Source organism: Amphiura filiformis, chromosome 6 (genome assembly GCF_039555335.1).
Source record: "Amphiura filiformis chromosome 6, Afil_fr2py, whole genome shotgun sequence".
NCBI lineage: Eukaryota > Metazoa > Echinodermata > Ophiuroidea > Amphilepidida > Amphiuridae > Amphiura > Amphiura filiformis.
Window position 1 is genome coordinate 75,162,407 of NC_092633.1, and position 20,103 is coordinate 75,182,509.

The following is a 20,103-nucleotide window of genomic DNA, read 5'->3' on the forward strand; positions in this document are numbered from 1 at the left end:
GAGTTTAGGTAGATATGAAATGTGCTGAATAAGTTTTTTGTTTATGGATGAAATTTGCTGTAATCAACGAAATCTGGCGAATGGCTCATTTTCAGTCCAGATTGACACCCAACATATTCAAATTGGTTAAATTTTGACCAAAATAGGATATTTTCTTTTGAATTAATACTTGTCCAATTCTTTTTCACCTATCCCATTACGTTTCAATGAAATTCCTAGTAGGCAAAGTTCTCTAAATATATAGTCAGTATCCATCCATGGTATCTGAGTTTTTCCTAATATAAAAAAAAACGGATTTTATAATAAGAATTAAAGTTGTTTACGTGCATATAGGCTCCTTCACAGCCGGTTTCTGTTGTGTATGTTTGCGTCTGAGCCACATGAAGACTGGGTTGCCAGGGACTACCAGGACAAAGTATCAGTTTTTGACTATAACAATGTAAATATGACCAGAAAGTCTGGATTGGCCTCTTATCAGTATACTGATAACATGGCTATAATTGGAAATCTGAAATAAACACTTATTTTGTAAACAGATAATGCTCTGTGGTTATTTATGGATGGAAACTTAGGAAATTGCTATTAAGGCAAAAAAAAAAAAATTGTTGTGTTGCCCTCAACCGTCCGGTCCTAAATCCTGAAAAATCAGGGTCGTAATTTTTTTTTTTTTTTTTTTGAATGATGATTTTTACAGATTTGTTCAAAAAATCAATGTTTTTCACTTAAAATTAATATTATATTGAAAGACTAGTCTTTAATTGATGTCTAACCGGTATCCAGAAGTCAAAATGTCCCTAATTGAAGAAGCATTATTTAATATTTGAGGATTTTTAAAATCTGAAGGTTAAAAAAAAAAAAAAAAAAAAAATCCGACCGCCCGACCCAACTTTCCCATTTTTCCACTTGAGGGCAACACAAATAGTTTTTTTTTTTTTTTGGCCTAATGAAATAATTAATATATTAAACATACATTTTGTTTTTTCAACGGTGGAAATCCGCTCACAAATAAGGTTTTTAGCTGTTAGGAACCATTTGACATTAAACATTTTATTTTGAACAATCATTGCTCTATGAAAAAGGATACAATTGCACTCCTGCTGACCCAGGCTACTGATAAGCTGCAACAAGTGTGACCACTAATTCAACAATAATAATGAGCATTAATCTGAGTGACCATTCCCTGAGAAAAAAGGGAGTCATTGGGTAGCCGCAACCAAAAAAGGGGGTCATTGGGTAGCCGCAACTAAAAAAAAGGGGGGTCATTGGGTATGACTTTTAAAAAAAGGGGGTCATCGGGTATAGTCGACTTCAAAAGAGGGGGCCTATTGACAGGCACATACCGTCACTTCCAGAGTTGAGTGCCCCCCCCCCCCCTGGGTAAAAGGACAGATTGTTATGGGGGTTATGGACATGATGAGTTAGTAAGCGGAAAATGTTGAATGTCAGGTCAAGGTCATCCAAGGTGAATTGAGTATAGATTGTCAGATTGTGGAAACCATCAAGGTCATATCAAGGTTAAAGTTACTGATAATAGATGGTTGGATTGTCATGAAACTTGGTTGATATGAAATCCCAAACATTCTTAAAGGTTGTCTGAATATAGACTGTTGTATTGTTGTAAAACTCAGAGGATGTGATTTCAATTAAAGCCATTTGTTCAGGTATGAATTAAAATATGTAGACCTATTTAGCACACATTTTTCAATTCAACTTTCACATTCAGCATGAAAATTTTGAGTATTTCCTAGTATGTCATTGGTGGTATTTACCAATAAATGCCAATATTTCGCACCCGGTTAGTTGTACCAAACATTCAAATTTACTAGCATTCAAAGTACTTGCAATGTAAAATTATGAAACATGATCTGCATCCATGGCGTTGTCTTTTTAAAGACATTTCTTGTTTTAAATTAAAATATATTAAAATATATCTTGATGTGTCCCATTTAGAATACAAATTATGCATGCCTGGCGGAATCTAAAACTACTGGGTCATCAATAGCTTTGTCTAAATTTCTGTAGCAAAATGTTTGCAAATTATCCAAAACAGGGCTGCATGCATAATTTGTATTCTAAATGGGACACATCAAGATATATTAAAATTATTATACTTAGTTCTCTGGGTTAATAGGATGAACAAATTTTAATCTTTCAACAGAGTAGGCCAGAGCACATAAACGTTGAAAAAAAACCCCAAAAACAGTGCATCCAGCCGGATTTGAACCGGCGACCTTCGTATAACCAGCACAAAGCTCTAACCAACTGAGCTAAGGAGGCATGCTGGAGAAGGGCGGAAGATATTAATATATAGGTATTAGGTTCGAATGATGTTCATCACATTCCTAGTGGAAGCATCTGAACTGCATATTTATAACCAATACACATTGCAAGTTTTCTAGGTTAATAGGATGAACAAATTTTAATCTTTCCCCAGAGTAGGCCAGTGCACATAAACGTTGAAAAAAACCAGTGCACCCGGCCGGATTCAAACTGGCGACCTTCATATTACCAGCACGACACTCTAACCAATTGAGCCAAGGAGGCATGCTGGAGAAGAGTGGAAGATATAAATCTATAGGTATTAGGTTCTGGTGCTTTCCGCTGGGAATGTGACGAACATCATTCGAACCTAAAACAGAACCCTAACAAGGAACATTCATAAAATGCTCATTTTTGGAGAAAACCCCCAAAAAGGGTTTCTTTAGCCCAAATTTGTTTGGACCACGTAAACAAAAAAAATCTTGAGAAATTTTTTCAAATTAATTTTTAAAAACTAGATAAAAATATCTAGGACCATTTTTTTAAATTTTTTATAATCTTGATTAACTTATAGAAATTTGCACCAAAAATGGCCATAAAATGCTCAATTTTCAAAAAAATCATGATTTTTGCCCAAATTTAAGATAATTTTGGTGCAGTCCTATTCTCTACATTGAGTGGGTGTTTATTCTCTATGTATACATCATTTACGGTCTTTAAATTTATGAAAAAGGTGAAAATCTGACTTCTGAACACAGTTGTAGTCCCACAACGTTGAAATGTCCATCAAAATTGATGTATTTTCTAGTGTGGTACCAAACTTCAGCTATCAGAATTCTCTGTACATGTACATTCAAATCAGTTTTATTGCTTTTAATTAATCATAATTTTGTGTGTGGTGCTTAAAGCCATATCGTAACATTTGCTGATGATGAGGGCGCTCTTAATGTCTTTCAAAATTCTGTTTTTTACACAATTGTAATGTACCGGTACATGACTTTAGGTGTTGTAGTTTTGACAAAATCTGAACGACTGAACAAGACTGCGATCGAAATATTAGTCTAATCCGTATGAGATGTTCAGAAACCTGTATGTACATGGCGCGCCGGAAGTATAGGCACATTAAAGCCCAGGGGGGCCACTGGTCATTGACCAGAGGGTATCATGCGTGGCCAAAGATTCAAGTAAAAAGGGTCTTTTTTCATGATCAGGCACTGTACTTACGTATCGTGAATAGGGTATCTAAAACAAGGAAATTTAAAAAGGGTATACCTTGTACAATAAATCACAGTGTTTTGGGTCCTTTGAGACAAATGTTGTATGGAATTAAGGTTAAAAGTTATGAAGTTTTGAATTTGTGTTTTCCCAGTTATCATGAAGGGTTTTAGAGTCAAAATATGACTGATTTACTTGCTTCTATAATGGGGGCAAAAATAATGTCAATACTTATTTAGGGTATAAAATTGCACTTGTCATACTTGTTTAGGGGTGTATTGTCAGACCTTGTAAATACTTGTTTAGGGTGCTATCCGTGACTTCGTGGCCACGCATGATACCCCCTTGTCAATGACCAGTGCCCCCCCGGATTAAAAGAACCGGCGTTAGTCATGTTTGACGGAGTGCTGACATATGCGCTGGTATAGAAATAGCAATTTTCTTTGTATTGCCTCATTTGTTTGTGCCAAAATTAAACAGGGACATATCTGACAATGAAAACTAACATTTCTGTGTGAAAGAAATACATCCTGATTATTATGTAAATGTTACAACCCAAACAGCAAAACTACGTTGGCGCAACGTTGGCAATGGTCGCGATCGGCAAGCCGACGTCAAGTCAACGTTGGACAAACTTTGTTGTACCAACCTTATATTATATGGTTGGTATGCCAACGTCAAGCCAACCTAGCCAACCAACCTTAAAATGACGGTCGCCATGCCAACATTGGGCCAACGTAGCTTGCCAACCTTCAAATGGTGGTCGATACACCAAGGTTGGACCAACGTTGTTGTGTCAACCTTAATATGGCGGTCGTCAGAATGCCGACATCAGACCAACATTGGTAAACAGTATACTGTTGTCTAAGTCAACATGGTTAAACCGAGCTCAGTGACCCTTCTTGCCAAAATTCTACTCTAGTATGTTTAGGATGCCTACTACTTAATTTTTTCCTATCAAATTTAAACCACACAGGGTTACTTGTCCACTCTTTTCTAGAACCGGGATAATAAATAGGAAACATTGCAAACAACAAATTACTTGGTTCTATATCCTGTACCTGATCTGCAGCCTGGATACAAACAACTCCCAGGTCTCCCTCATCTTCAATGCTAAAGTCTTTGTCCCCAATACAGAAAGCAGTAGTTTCTTTAGATTGCAGATTTTCTTGGCTGAGCTGGTCTCCTACTGTCACTGTCATGCTGCCATCCTCTTCAGATTTGAGAGTCACAAGGCTGACATACATATCTGACATCAGGTTGGATTGGCCCAAGATTCGATACAACTGATCTTTGTAGACAAAAAGAGTTGAGAGCACAACATCATTTTGCTCCTCCTCCTCCAGTCCTGTTTGTGCAACCTCTGACAATAATAATAATAATAAAATAATAATAATAATAATAATAATAATAAATATAAATAATAATAATAATAATAATAATAATAATAAATTATAAATAACAATAATAATAAAAAATATAAATAATAATAATAATAATATTTTATCCCTAACATACACGGTTGTAATTAATGTGGTGTGTAAATAACAAAGGTTTGTCAATATGCAAAATGCAAATAAGCTCATTAATACTCATAAATGTGTAAATAACATGACACAAAACTATACAGCACATCAGGCCACCATATATTATCACCATACTAAGTTTGAAGTTGATCAGTTTATTGCGTTGGAGCTGCAGAGTGGATTAATGGTTTTGCTACCGCCTGGCCATACAACCAATCAGACAACCAAACAAACAAAGAACCATCTGGGCAGATTTTACATCTAACAGGTTTAAGCCCCACATATGTTTGAGGGCCAAAAATTATAATTCAATGGCAATCAAGCATACGGTGCATTATGGCTTTTATTATTATCACAGCATTTATTGAGCACTATATCAAAATATTACCACAGCGCTGTACAATAGCAAATAACATGGTTAAAAGCACAATAATATGAAATTATACAGCATAAATAAATATCACTTACATGACCAACAAAAATTATTAAAAAGCAACATGATAAATTATCAATAGACCCTATTAACATGATTAAAATACATGAAGTACAATTTTAAAAACCCTAAAGCAATTATAACTAGAGTCAACAGACGCTGAATACAAGCCGCAATTTGACCCCTATAACTTGACCCCTGGGTTACGGATGGGGTCAACTGCTCTTACACTGTGCTTAGGATGTCATAAGAAATATTCCTGGTGAATTTCAGCTTAATCGAACTTATACATGGATTTTGATTTTTGAAAATTTTGATTGACCTTTTGACCCCTTTAATGACCTTTGACCTCAATGTAAAAAAAACCTTATGTACACCGACAAAATGCATTGTTCCAATTTTAATTAAAAATTCTAACATGTTCAGTTCTTGAGATAAAAATTCTTGAAGTTATTCAGCTAAAAACAGGAAGTGACCCCTTAATGACCTTTGACCCCAAAATAAAAAATACCATGCATACATCAGGAACACTAATTCATGTATGTTGGTTATATTATTCTGGTCTGTTTACATTTTGAGATAAAATTTTTTGAACATTTTGGTTTTTGACCGAAGTAACCCCTTAATGACCTTTGACCCCAAACCTGTAGGCATCCTAAAGACCCTGGCTAGTAGCAATGCATGTGTGCTAATGGCGACTCTCTGCTATATATTTTGTAAAGACAGTGATTTTTTGAATATTTTTAGCTTTCAGACCGGAAATGACCCCTTAATGACCTTTGACCTCAATTCTTTTTAGGAAGTTTTAAGCACTGCCACATGTTGATTCATATGCATGAGTCACATGATCATTGCATGAAATTTGTGGAAGGAGTAGCATTTTTGTGAAATCACACTTTTGACCATTATAGCTAGGTCAAAGGTCACAGCAAGGTCAAAGTCAAATGGCAGGTTTGGCCTAGTCCAGTGGTCATTTGGCTCAAGTATGATTGAAATCTGTCGAAGCATAAGAGAGCTAGGGCGAAACGTGGCAATTCACGCAAAATGTCACGAGGTTGCCAGAAGAAGAAAGAAGAAAGAAGAAGAAAGAAGAATTGAGAAGAGACAGAACAAGCCGACATCCGTCGTCGGCTTGTAATGATAAAATAAGTGTAGGCTAATACCAAGGATGCATATAAGGAACAAAGCATTATTGAGAAGGAAAAAGGTGAGTTTTGAGCATTTTCTTGAAAACATTGACTGAGGGTGAAAGGCGGATATGGAGGGGGAGCAAGTTCCAAAGGCGTGGGCCAGCTACATTGAAAGCGTGGTCACCTATAGACAGACGAGTACGAGAAACATGAAGTTGAAAATTGCTACCAGAACGCAGATTTTCCCTGATTGGTTTGTACTGAATGAGGAATGATGACAGGTAACCAGGCATGAGATTGTTCATACCTTTGAAGGTCAAAAGCAACACCTTGAAGATAACCCTCTCATAGGCAACCAATGTAATTCTCTCTGCAGGGGTGCCGAGGACTGAAGTCTGGTGCATCTAAAAATGACTCGAGCTGCCCTGTTTTGCAGTACTTGCAGCTTTTTTTGTCCTTAGCTGAAATTCCAAACAACAGCGAGTTCGTATAATCCAGGCGGGATAGAATAAGCGAACGAAACAAGTGGTGGCAGCTTTCACCCGTGATAAATCTCCTGATTCTATAGATGTTCCTCAGATGAAAGTTAACTGTTTTTACAACAGATTTCACATGGTCCTTCATTGACATAGTTTGGTCAAATACTACACCCAAATTTTTGATTGTAGAAGATGGAGTGATGTTTATATCACCAATTTTGAAAGAGACATCCTGCAGCTTTTTCAAGTTACTTGAGGATGACGCAACAAAAAACTCAGTCTTAGAATTATTAAGCTTGAGCATATTTCTTGTCATCCACTCATAAATGTCCTTAATACATGTCGACAATTTGGCTAATGCTAATTCGGCCGGTATCCGCCTTTCGACGCTCAATAGCGCTTGACACAACAAGTTCAAAAGATCTGAGAAAAATATATCAACATGGTGACACAGTTCATAAGAAAAGAGTCAAATACTAAAAAGAGTCACTCTTTGAATGCCTCATTGTATAGATGGGTCTTAAGTCCAGATTTGAAAGTTGCGATATTGTCACATGTTCTTAGTGCTACAGGCAGTGTGTTCCATAGTTTAGGTGCACCAACTTCGGAAGGATCTATCTCCCCAAAGGGTTCTTGTACTGAAGCTCCAGCAGGCGTCCACTGTCCGTTGATCTCAACCCAGCTTTATCCGAGTGAAAGCATCAACTAGATCACTCAAGTAGAGGGGTGCCTGACCATGCATGCATTTGAACAAGATCAAACAAACTTTGAAAGACACTCGTTGTTTAACAGGTAACCAATGTAAGTCCGCTAACACAGGTGTGATGTGGTCAGACTTTTTGGTGTAAGTTATTATGCGTGCAGGCCATGTTTTGTAGTCTCTGGAGCCTATTTTAATAGGCAAGCAACTTAAAAGTTGCTTATCTGGCAGACCATTTAGGAGAGTATTATTTCCATCAATTCTTGATGTCACAAAAGCACGAGTGAGAGTTTCTGCTGCATCTCTGGTCAAATATTTGCGTACACTTCCAATGTTGCGCAGTGATAAACAAGCAGCTTTGGACATGGACGTGATCTGATTCTCCATAGTCAATGAAGTGTCAAACATAACACCCAGATTTCTTATGTCAGTGGATGGTTCAATATAAGAAGAACCAACCCTGAATAAAGTTGAATGTCATCAGCATAAATGTGATTGGCAATGCCATGCTGACGAATGATTGCGCCAATATAGTTTGTATATAACACAAAAAACAGCGGTCCGATCCTTGAGGTACTCCAAATTCCAGATTGTACTTGCCCGATGCTGTACATGCAGCATCACCGGATTTCTCTGCCTCCTCCGACACGGAGATATCACCACCAATGGAAACAAGAAAACTATGCCCCTGGAGGCAAGATTTAATCCACCTCAGCGCCATACCAGTTATGATAAAAGTGGTTGATAAATGATCGAGCAGGATTTGGTGATCCACAGTGTCAAAGGCTGCAGAAAGATCCAGTAGCACCACAAACACCGCTTTGCCACTATCCATGTTCGTCATGATGTCAGTTTTTACACGGAGCAATGCTCTTTCCGTGCTATGCATTGCTGCACCCTATACGCTGATTGGAACTCCTCCTGAAGACCACATGGATATCATGTGAGTGGGGGTGATCCTGCAATTGAACTGAGACAATCTTCTCAATGATTTTTTAGTAGTACCTTATGTTGGAAACAGGGCGATAATTGTGCAAGACATTTTTATCAAGGGTGGACTTCTTTAAAACGGGACATACCACTGCTTCACGAAGCTTAGAAGGGAATTCACCACTACAAAAAGATTTGTTGACAACTACCTTCAGAGCTTGACACATAATCTTGATATTATCTTTACACAACCACATCGGTAGTATGTCTAGTATACATGACTTACTGGAAGAGGAAAGAACTGTCTTTTCAATGTCTTCTGCACTCACAGGTTTGAAAGTATCAAATTGTTCAACATCAATAATTACATTAGAGTCAATGACACAATTATCATGATTTCTATCAGTAACCGAGACAAGTTCTTGTCTTATCTTAGCAACCTTGTTGATGAAAAACTGAGTAAAGGAATTGCTTCATTCAGACATTGAATCACAACTGGGTAAAGATTTGACATTTTTGTTCAACAGTTTGTTCATTATACCAAACATATTCTTACAGTCAGAAAATTCAAGTTCATCATTGTAATATATCTCTTTCGCAGTTTGAATGAGTTTGTTAACAATATTGCACTGGTCGACATAAGCAACATGATGTGGTCTCAAGCTTCGAGAACGTGTCTGAGGAGGTGCATGAGCATCAAGAACACAAGTAATCGACGATTCAAGCTGCTCAAGTATCTCATCAACAGTACCTCGAAAGTCAATACCACCAACTGCTAAAGTTAAGTCACTAGAAAATACACATTTGTCCATTTGTTCATTATACCAAACATATTCTTACAGTCAGAAAATTCAAGTTCATCATTGTAATATATCTCTTTCGCAGTTTGAATGAGTTTGTTAACAATATTGCACTGGTCGACATAAGCAACATGATGTGGTCTCAAGCTTCGAGAACGTGTCTGAGGAGGTGCATGAGCATCAAGAACACAAGTAATCGACGATTCAAGCTGCTCAAGTATCTCATCAACAGTACCTCGAAAGTCAATACCACCAACTGCTAAAGTTAAGTCACTAGAAAATACACATTTGTCCATTTTCTTAAAGTTCCTTACAGTAGATTTCATTTTTTGAGGAATGGGTTTAGCATAGTCAAAAACACAATCAACGATCTTATGATCGGAACCTAACGATGGTAATGCACAGCAATTAGAAACCAATTTGTCCTCAATGCGCAATATGACTAAATCTGAAATATGTCCACTAATGTGTGTGGGTTCTTGAACATACTGGTGTAATCCATGTGCTGACAGGGCATCACAGAATTTGATAACTTCCGGTTTAGTAGGCTGATCTACATGGATGTTGAAATCTCCTAGAAATACAGTTTTGGCAGGAACAAGACACACATCATCAAGGAAACACTCAAATTCCTCTAAATATTGGCTGCTTTTGAAGCCATTTACTTTTGAGGGTGGCGGACGATATATGATGACAATTCTAAGGCCAGTGTTTTTTACAACGTTGATTGCATTCAAAATATGTTGTTTCATCAGACGTGTTGTTCAAGAGACTGATTTGTGTTTTGTGGATAACCCCAATACCACTATGTTTATCACCTTTGCGTGGAAAGTTCATAAAAGAATAACCAGGCGGTAACATTTCTCCAATAACTACAGGGTCATCTTCTGCATGCCAGGTTTCAGTAATGACAAAGATATCTACATCATTTTCAATGTTTTCAGCAATAGCAATAGTATAATTTCCAACTGATCTGGCATTCCACTGTCTAATATTCAATTTTCTATTATCATGTCTATTCAATTGATGCGAATTGTTAGGATCAGCAGATACCTGACCGGGTTTATGAATTTCAGTTCTGTTATTCACAATTACGGGAATTCGATGAGAGTTCAAAGGTTTGGTTTGCGCACACCTCTGGTGTTTGCGCTTTTTAAAAGTTATCACATTATCTTCTGACTTAATTGCAATATAGTTTTTCACAGACACTTACCATTTACTTGCCAGTTGTCTGTCTCAGCGTCATACACCATCAGCTCTTCATATGTGCCAATGCCTCTCATTCGCCTTGCACTGCTCACAAAGATCTTTCCTTCAAATACCACTGAAGAAATACCTTGACTATACTTCCTGGGATCGTGATGAAAATTGTCTGGTGGTGGTTTCATAACTTCCCACTTTTTCTCATTTATATCAAAGCGCTCCATCATTATTCCTGGACCTATATATCGAATAGACCGTTGTTCTCTACTAATCTTTTGATTCATGCCAATTGCATAGATGTAACCTCCTAAAGACATCAGTGAGGTATAATACTGACATTGGGACATTGACGGCAACTGGAGCCACTTGTTGTCTCCAGCTTGGTAGCTGTAGAATTCCTTTCCATCATTGTTTCTCCCTCCTCTCACTGCATACAGGACTCCATCAACAACCACCATTGAGTACTTGGCAGATTTACTAGGCATTGGGGCAAACTTCTCAAGAGATACCCAGTTTTTATACTCTTTAGCATAATAATGAAAATTCCCTTCATATGATATAACTGGGGCCTGTTGAAGGAACAAACAAAAAGTATTATTGATGAATATTTTTAACTTACTGCAATGGATGGTCATGTTTTTCACAACACTTGCACCCCCATACGTTTTCCCCAACAAATGTGGACCCTATGTACAGCTTTTGAGAAGAGGATGTTGAAAATTGTTACTTTGTGGAGAAACAAGACACAACTTTTGGATAGAGGCAATTGTGCTCGTTTTCTGGAGAAAGAAAAATTTTTATATACTGTTGAAATGTACGGTTTTTAGGCAAATGCAAAATAATGTTTTAATGTGCGTTTAAGTTTTTATGTGCATTTTTTAGGCAAATGTGTGACTTTACCATAATAGTACTCCTTGTTGCAGCTATTTCTGGGTTCTCAATTGCCAGGACATCTCTAGGTTTCTTGGATCCTTGCATCTGAAGCACCTGGTTAACCAAGTCTGAACACTCTGGGATGTCGAGTATTTCTGGAGTAACAAGCTCTTTGATATCTTCTGAAGCAACAAGTCCAAGACGAACCTTCTGTAGAAGTTGGTGTGAGTGTTTCTTACGGTTTTCCCAGTCATGTTTCAGCCAGTTGATTACCAACTCTAGGACCTGTGATTACATACAAGAATATGTAATAAGTAAAATGTATCACTCCAAGTAACGATCATTTCAAATGCTTTAACCAGGCCTAGACAATTCTGATCATCTTAGCTAATTCAGTCACATTAGGCATAGTTTAGTTTATACCTTTATTGCACAAAATATCAAAATGCGGTGTGTGGTGCAAAAGGGCAACCCCGAACAGGCACGCAGGCCCACTGGATGGGGTCCCTTATACACACACCAAAATAAAAGAACTAAAATTACACAGTACAAAATTATAAACACATTTAAAAAACACTATAAAATACATTAAAAATACAATATAATACTAAAATTGAGTTGCCAAATAGGGTAAAGACATCGCATAATTCAATAAGCATTAGTGAAATTGCATGAAGTAGGTATACTGATAAGTTCACAATCTGCAAATGTTCCCCTGTACAAATCCAAGAACACCCTGGCACAAAGATCCCTTACACACCCCAATGACGCTCCGCACCACACCGTAGCACCATATCAAATTGACTGATCATAGTGCAACTCTCACACTCCTCCTCTGTTTCCTGCTGGAACTTCATGTTGGTGGCGTCAATCTGAGAAAGTACCACGGTGCAGCACGAAACACCACTGAAGCATGCCCAAGGCCTCCATACCGAAGTATTTCTGGACATGCACAGGAGAAACATTTGCCAATTGTGAATTATGAACAATCCTGATGAAATTATTTATGGATACTGTAGCTAAGATCCCAGGTGCATGCGCATCCTCTGCATCCCTGTGTTTCCTGGTCGATCCTTCATGTAATTATTTTGTGTAATCTAATCCTAACTCTAACCCTAATCCTAACCCTAAGCCTAATCATAACCCTAATCCTAACCCTAATCCTAACCCTAACCTTAACCCTAATTTCGTGTAAAATTACATGAAGGAATAACCTGTTTCCTGCAAATGAGAGCATTTATATGTATGGTAAGTCTATTCCTGCAATACTTACTTGTTTTTCATCATCTTCATTCGCTAGGTTTTCCCGAGACAGGAAAGCTTCCAGTAAAGTCATACTTGTATTCTCTAGAAATACTTCCAAGGACTTCAAACCTTCCACATGATCCTCCAAGTACTTCAGCGAAGCCTCGTGAAGCTGTTGCAGGTAGGTGTGTTTCTCAGCAAGCAGCATGACCTTACAAACATCACTTACAGGCAATTTACATGTGTTCTTCTCCAGTATTTCTTCTATAGCAGAAGAGCAGATTTGAGCAAATCTTGTAAACTGCATATAGCACGCCATCTCAAGCACTTCATAGCTACAAGCAGATACCTGTGAATTCGCTACCTCACCAGTGTATGCAAAGTTGAGTAATATTTCAAAAGCCGCTGCACTGCCATCTATCTTGATCTTCTTGTCTGAACTTTCTCTAAATCCAGATGTAAACATTGCCAGAAAATAGTCCCCAGTAGCTGCAAGAACAGTTTTGTGTGCATGGAAAGATTTCCCACCCACACTGATGATGACGTCACACAATTGATTTTGCTCTCGCAGATTGTTCAAGCCCCTTACAAGTTCTTCCAGGTATACCCATCTGTCTTCTGGGGATGCTGAACCCTGCTCTGAATGTGACTCAGACTCCACCCATCTGTCTTCTGCGGACGCTGAACCCTGCTCTGAACTGGACTCCATAATGTTGGTAGCAGACTCAGTTTGGTTTGTATATAGTATTGTTGTACTTCAATCCTGTATGCAAAAAATGGAAAAAAATAGTTGAAAACAAAGTATTCACAGCTATTTAACACTGAATTACACATCTCATCAAGAAGATTCCATTATCCCATTTCTCTTTTTTAAAGTCATAATTTTAGCACAAATCTAGAAATCTGTTTAAATTGCCTTATTTTCCCTACAATGTATCTTCAGTTGTATTTTTTTCAGTCAAAATAAATCTAAAAATGGGTTTTAACCCAGGTTTCTTTTTCAGTTTCTGCCAATAAAAGTTGCAAAATAAATGATACAAGTAACAAAAATAAGTGTACAAATCAAATGATGTACCCGGTACGGTACATAAAAAGTAACTCTGGAATTAAATAAGCCAAGCATAGGGTCACTGAGAGCTAGTGACATATACATCTAAACATGGCTTCATATCATCTCCGGTTCACTTTAGTATTTTACTTACTTTCGGGCTCTGTTGCTTTCTGCACCTGTCATTACTTGCATGATGCACTATACGACCCGGGGGGTTCACTCCCATTGTGGCCTGTACACCATCCACGATGAAAAGCACCCTAAACAAGGATTTTACCCTTGGCTAAAATGACACCCTAAACAGGTAACATGCGCATGTTTTCACACCCTAAACAGGGATTTGATTCCTTGCATAAAATTTCAGCATTTTTACATACCTTTTTGCATATTTTTTTAGCACATTGCAATTTTGCTATCCTTTTTTCCATGTTTTTTACACCCTAAACAAGATATGCGCGTACTGCAAATTTGACTTTTAAGCCTTCCAAATTCGGCACATTTGCAGTAGGCCCTACATGCAATCATAAGAAAATGGTCAACTTTGGGCTTGTCGTTTTATGAAGTCAACCTAGACAATTACTGGGACTTAGCAAAGTTGTAATTTCAAACTAGTAGTCATATGAAAGTGATGTTTTATAAATTTTGAAGGTGGACCACATCGACTTTGGGCCCCTGAAAATGTTGAATTTGCAAAAAATTTCATCTTCGTGAGGGCGCTGTTTGAAATGTAAATGAATTGTGAGCTCAATTTTTTGGGTATGCATTGTATTTATCCTATATATAGCATCAGTGACAACAAAAAATAATTAATCTGACAAAAAATGTGAATTTAGGGGGGCTAAACTTGCCAGTTTACAAAACATTACAGTTTTTCTTGCATATTTAATGACCCCCGTGACACAACGTGCAATTACAGGAATATTTTTTTTTACTTTTTGACAAATTGGGCATGCAGTTTGTGTGTATACAAGGTTTCCGACCTCTCTCTCTCTCTTTTATAAAGAAGGCACAGACTCCCAAAGATGAAATTTATTTGAAGGGCAACTTTTGGGTCCAAATTTAGCCTCCCCTACATGTACTCCAACTTTAAATGGCTGCCACAGAAAATCTGTAAGAGCTACAGACCTCAAACTTGCAGGTTTTTAATATTTTTACAGGTACAACATATGAGTAAAATATAAAGCAAATCTGAGGGGGTCAGGTGGGTGGCCTCCTTGATATGATCAAAAGATTAAACTTGAAAGTACAAAAAAAAAATATATATAAGCCTATACATAAAATACAGGCATTTGAAAATACATAAGCCAAAACATTAAATACCCCAAGATCATTTAAGCATATTCAAGTAAAAAGATTTGCATTCAGACTTAAATATAACAAGATTGTTAACATGATGCAATTCAGAGGGAATTCCATTCCAAAGACGTGGGAGGGAAACAAACATAGAATTAAAGAAAGATGAAGATTTGGCAGATTGATGCAATAGCCTAGAATTATTTAAAATACTTCTTTGAACCAGTGAACTAAAAGAAGGAGGCCCAATCTCATTGATTATTTTAAATCCCAAGACTAATCTTTGACACTTGTAAACATCCTCAAGCTTAATCAATTTAAGATCTACAAGGCTCTTAGAATATGACGGACGATCATCAAAATCAACTTCAAGAAAATCTTTGTAGAACAAAGCACGAGTGATTTTCCTCTGGATTTTTTCAAACCTATCAATATAATTCCTTTGAAATGGAGACCAGACACAAACACAATAAACAATATGTGGCAAAATGAGTGATTTGTAAAGATTAAGTAAAGCATCAGAAGTCATATTTCTAGTACATCTAACTATAAAACCGGAGAGCTTAGAAATTTTATTAGCCACAATACCAATATGAGATATTGTTCTTGAATCTGTCCCAGTTGTCTTGGACTGAACAGTTTTCAGGATTACCATTCAAGAAATCTTGCTGGAAGCTCAAAAGATCTGACCGAAGACCATCCATGTTAGCTTTGCCATACATAAAGATTTTCCTGGGCACTTTCTTAATTATTTTTGGCTTTAAATTCATGCTAAACGAAACCACCTCATGGTTGCTTATTCCTGCTGACACACGACATCCGCTGATGAAAATTGGGATGGGAGGTTAGCACAAGATCAAGTATGTTCCGTGTAGCCCCTGATATTTGTGTCTGATCAAAAAAGTAGTCGTTGCAAATGTCAAGCAGTTTAGCGCATTTCGTAGGTTCAATAGCATATATTGCTTAACAGTTCGGTCATCCCAATTTATATCAGCCAGGTTGAAGTCGCCTCCAATTATAATGGCTGCGTTCTTCAACTTTGCTTCAATGGCTGTCAGGCAGGTTGATAATTCCTCGAGATTACTGGCAGCAGATTTTGGGGGCGGTAGGGGGTAAAATGAGCCCACACAAGAGGTTTTTGGCTGGCTAGATGAACATTAGGAGTTCGGCTCTCTTCAGCTAAAATAGTGCATTCTGTGGCCACTAGATTTTCTTGGACCATAAATACACCGCCTTTTTTACTATGCGACCTATCTCTTCTAAATGTGGTAAAACCTGGCCGTCTTACTGAAGGTGGTGATCACAGTGATTGACATTTTCTGTAAATCCCATTTAGCCTTTGCCAGTACACCTGGCTGAGATGTCATCGTTTACCGAACATCGTTACTGCGCATTGCAAGTTGGCGTGACGTGATGTCAAATGAAGACATCTCACTCTCAGGTTTACATTTATGGGATTTACCAAAAAGGTCAATTGACAACAGGGACATGGGTAAGTGATGTATTCCAACTATTGGATCAAGAATGATTCCCTAACCCTAACCCAAATATTCATTCTGGATCCGATGGTTGGAAGACATTGCTTAATTAATACCGACATCATGACATTGATTTATTAGCTCGTTCACGTACATGTAGCGGTTCCGTTGTCCCACTGAGTACTACTATAAACGTAGATTGCCTGGCGATCGGAGTGTTATTGTCAGAGCACCTCGGACTAGACATGGATATGCATGTAATGATGTATTATACCTGATCTCATGTACCAATACCTTGTGTATTGGTACATGATTCGGCGGGTATACTTCAGCAATAGCGAATAAGTGGTCGTTTTTTACTCTTTTCAAAACGTCACATGTACACCAAATACAGCCCCGAAATGGTCTACTTTTAGCGTGCCTTAACTCGAAACAGTTTAGTCAAAGTTAAAAATGCGATCCCCAACCCTTTGCTTACCTTGGACGAATTTGCAGTATTTTCCGCTAGCTCCGTGTTGGAAAATGTCCGGTACTTGCCCGGTACAAACATAGAAATGGCCACATTTGCTTCAGTCCTGGTATGAATATTTCTTCCGTAATCCAATGGTTCCAACGTGGGCATCACGATGATAGTCTCCTACACAACCAGATTGTGTCGGCCTGACTTCGTCGATCCTAAAAGTGAGGACAGCGTGAGCTCTTACCTGCGTAAAAGTCTGTTCGACAAAGGCAATAAGGATGATTGACAGCGCCGTTCATTGGGCGGAGCCATTACGGCATGACAGCAGACAGGTTGCGCTGTTCTCTGACCTTGACTGTTCGTCACGTAGAGACATACCGTGACCTGGGTACACGATACAAAGCTGGGGGATGCGACTGCGGCCGCCATTTTGACACGCGGTATCTACTCTTCAGAAAAATTACTTTTGGTGACGTTTATATCAAACAATTTTCGATAACGGATTTCTACTAGGATTTCAATTTTTTATTAATGAAGGTGCATGTAGTTTTGAGGAATAACACGGGATGTTTCGAGTTTTATTTCAACTGGTGGTGTAGGAAGGTGAGTGAATTCGTGAATGAGGCCGGGGACCCAGGTTTCGATGTTGCAACGATACGATAGTCGGATCCGAACCGTAGGCTAAAAAGGTCTAAGGACGCCATGTTTACATGAAAACATTAGCTGTTGCGAGGTCAGTGTCGTTGAATTCGTTACCTAAATTCCTTTCAGGATATTCTGATTTCACTTATTTATGATGTGTACGAAAATTCACCATATAAACTCAAAAGTGTGAATGCAAGCTGTTATTGCTGACAATAGAAACATTGTTGCAAAGTCATTAAAAACAGGTATGTGTTACAGACGTTCTTTGGCCGAAACGAGATACAGGCCAGTTAGGCAGTCTAATGATGTATGATGATAAGCTTATTTATGCATCAGTGTCACAGTGACAGTGTGCATGGATTGTATTGTAATTTGTATCTAATGTTTCTATGTACTTACAAGTTACAGCATTAGCCCTTTAAAGAACCACTACGTTTGGTACATGTGTCATGTAGCAAGTTTTATACTGATTATTGGCACTACCAGTGTCGGACTACCTGCGCCCGTTTCAATTCAAGAAAAGCTCATCTGAATTCCTCAGGAAGCTAGACATAAACAACAATATCAGAGACTAAATAGCATTTACAGGCGCACTCACACCCTCTTCGTGTGATTCCTTGTGGAACGTTGAAGAGTATTCCAAAGAAGAAGAAGAAGAAGAAGAAGAAGGTGTCACTCTGTGTCAATTCAAAGTTGAATCAATTTTAAACGCAACCATGAACAAATCTGCCAATCAATTTGTAGGTAATAACAGCCCGTCATACTACAGGCGCACACCACAATAAAAAGAAGGTAAGGATCGCGATCATCGGGTAGTCCGGTGTGCACTGCAGAGCAAATTATGCTCCATGTGGGTGGTAAATGAGGGGTGTGTCGGAAATAGTCACCCCTGGGCAATTCCAAGTTCAAAGTTTATACAGAAGTTAAAATTTAAAGATTCCAATTTTGTCCAAAGCTAGGGGAAGGTGGGGCATAACGGACCCCCGGGGCAAAACGGAACCACCTGGAAAAATAGGCCTTGGCAATACTGCCGTCTATGCAAATTATATTGAGGAACACAAGTATGGCTACGAGGATTTACAACAAAAATTTTATCTGAAACAATCCACTGACATTCGAGCAAGATCGAGTCAAAAAATTACTACCCGTCTGGTGTAAGATATGTAGATGTTTAATGCGCTGAAATTTTATTCCCAAATAATTGTGTATATTGTAAACACAAAGGTACTAGCCATGAGCTGTATTAAGTGCATGGCCTATATGCTACGATGTATTATGCATGCAACCAATTTCTAAAAAATCGGGTATGGGGCAAAACGGAACCCTAGGTGCGGGGCATAACGGAACAGGGTTCCGTTTTGCCCCGGGCGTTTTGTCCCACAGATTGGTTCCGTTTTGCCCCAATTGGACATAAATTGTCTTCACTCAAGGAAATGTAGGCGTTATCTAGGGGCCTACTCGAACATGGTAAACACTTCGCTGAAACATAGATATATAACTAGAGCTACAGATAGAATTAATGATTAAAAGTTAACCACTTACTCCACAGAGATGGTAGGCCTACTGAATATTTCTTTCTAATCAAATATTGGTCATGCATATTATAGGCCTACTAGGCCTATAAGAAGTTAACCACTCACTCCACAGAGATGGTAGGCCCACTTAATATTGTAACTGAATATAGGCCTACATATAACTAGGACTAGGGCCTACCGATGGAACAACTAATATAAGTTTGCACCCAGGGTGCCGTTTTGCCCCATAGGGGGGTTCCGTTTTGCCCCGATAGTGGGGCAAAATGGATTTTTTTGTTGAAAATATTTCTTCATTTTTATAAAAAATTGTAAGATTCAAGTTATATTGGTTAATGGTATATTAAAGGTAAATACAAACTTCAACTGAATATATAATTTTTCCAGTCATATTACTTATGGTGACGTCACAGAGCATCCTCAAAGTTAAGTGTTCCGTTATGCCCCACCTTCCCCTATATGCCATTCCTCTCATCATCAAGATTTAGAAAATATAGTTATCAGCACGAATAGGCGGTTCGCACCTTTCAATTTCGGACCCGTGCACTTTCGCCCCCTTTCTATTTCGCACCCGTGCACTTTCGCCCCCTTTTTAAACCGCGGGTAATGTGCTGCTGTTGATTGATGATACTACCCCGCATTGCCGGGAGTTCAAGCAATCGATCGTGCATCAATCAACAGCATGACAGCAGCACAATACCCGTATAAAAAAAAGGCGGTTTAAAAAGGGGGCGAAAGTGCACGGGTCCGAAATTGAAAGGGTGCGAACCGTCCAGCATTCCCTTGGATGACCCCTAAATTACCTTCCGAAACTTTGACTCTAAATGTTGACTGTACCCACCAAGTTTCAT

The 20,103-nt window shown here is 38.2% G+C and overlaps 1 protein-coding gene across 1 annotated transcript; it reads right to left on the reverse strand.

Annotated features, from left to right (window-relative positions):
- Nucleotides 1-1,991: 1,991 nt before the first annotated feature.
- On the reverse strand, nt 1,992-18,199 carry LOC140156033 (kelch-like protein 25). The gene is made up of 5 exons (XM_072179139.1): nt 18,120-18,199; nt 12,822-13,556; nt 11,576-11,833; nt 10,686-11,244; nt 1,992-4,837 (listed from the first exon to the last, which is right to left on the reverse strand). The coding sequence occupies exons 2-5, from the start codon at nt 13,500-13,502 to the stop codon at nt 4,353-4,355; spliced, it is 1,983 nt and encodes a 660-aa protein (XP_072035240.1). The 5' UTR covers nt 13,503-13,556; nt 18,120-18,199; the 3' UTR covers nt 1,992-4,352.
- Nucleotides 18,200-20,103: the final 1,904 nt, after the last annotated feature.

What these genes read in the sequence shown, in the direction of transcription:
- LOC140156033 (XM_072179139.1), bottom strand. Translation starts at nt 13,502, where the DNA reads ATGGAGTCCAGTTCAGAGCAGGGTTCAGCGTCCGCAGAAGACAGATGG. An exon ending in ATGAAGATGATGAAAAACAA is followed by an intron (nt 11,834 to 12,821) that starts GTAAGTATTGCA and finishes ATGTAATCACAG; the next exon opens with GTCCTAGAGTTGGTAATCAA. An exon ending in CAACAAGGAGTACTATTATG is followed by an intron (nt 11,245 to 11,575) that starts GTAAAGTCACAC and finishes TTCCTTCAACAG; the next exon opens with GCCCCAGTTATATCATATGA.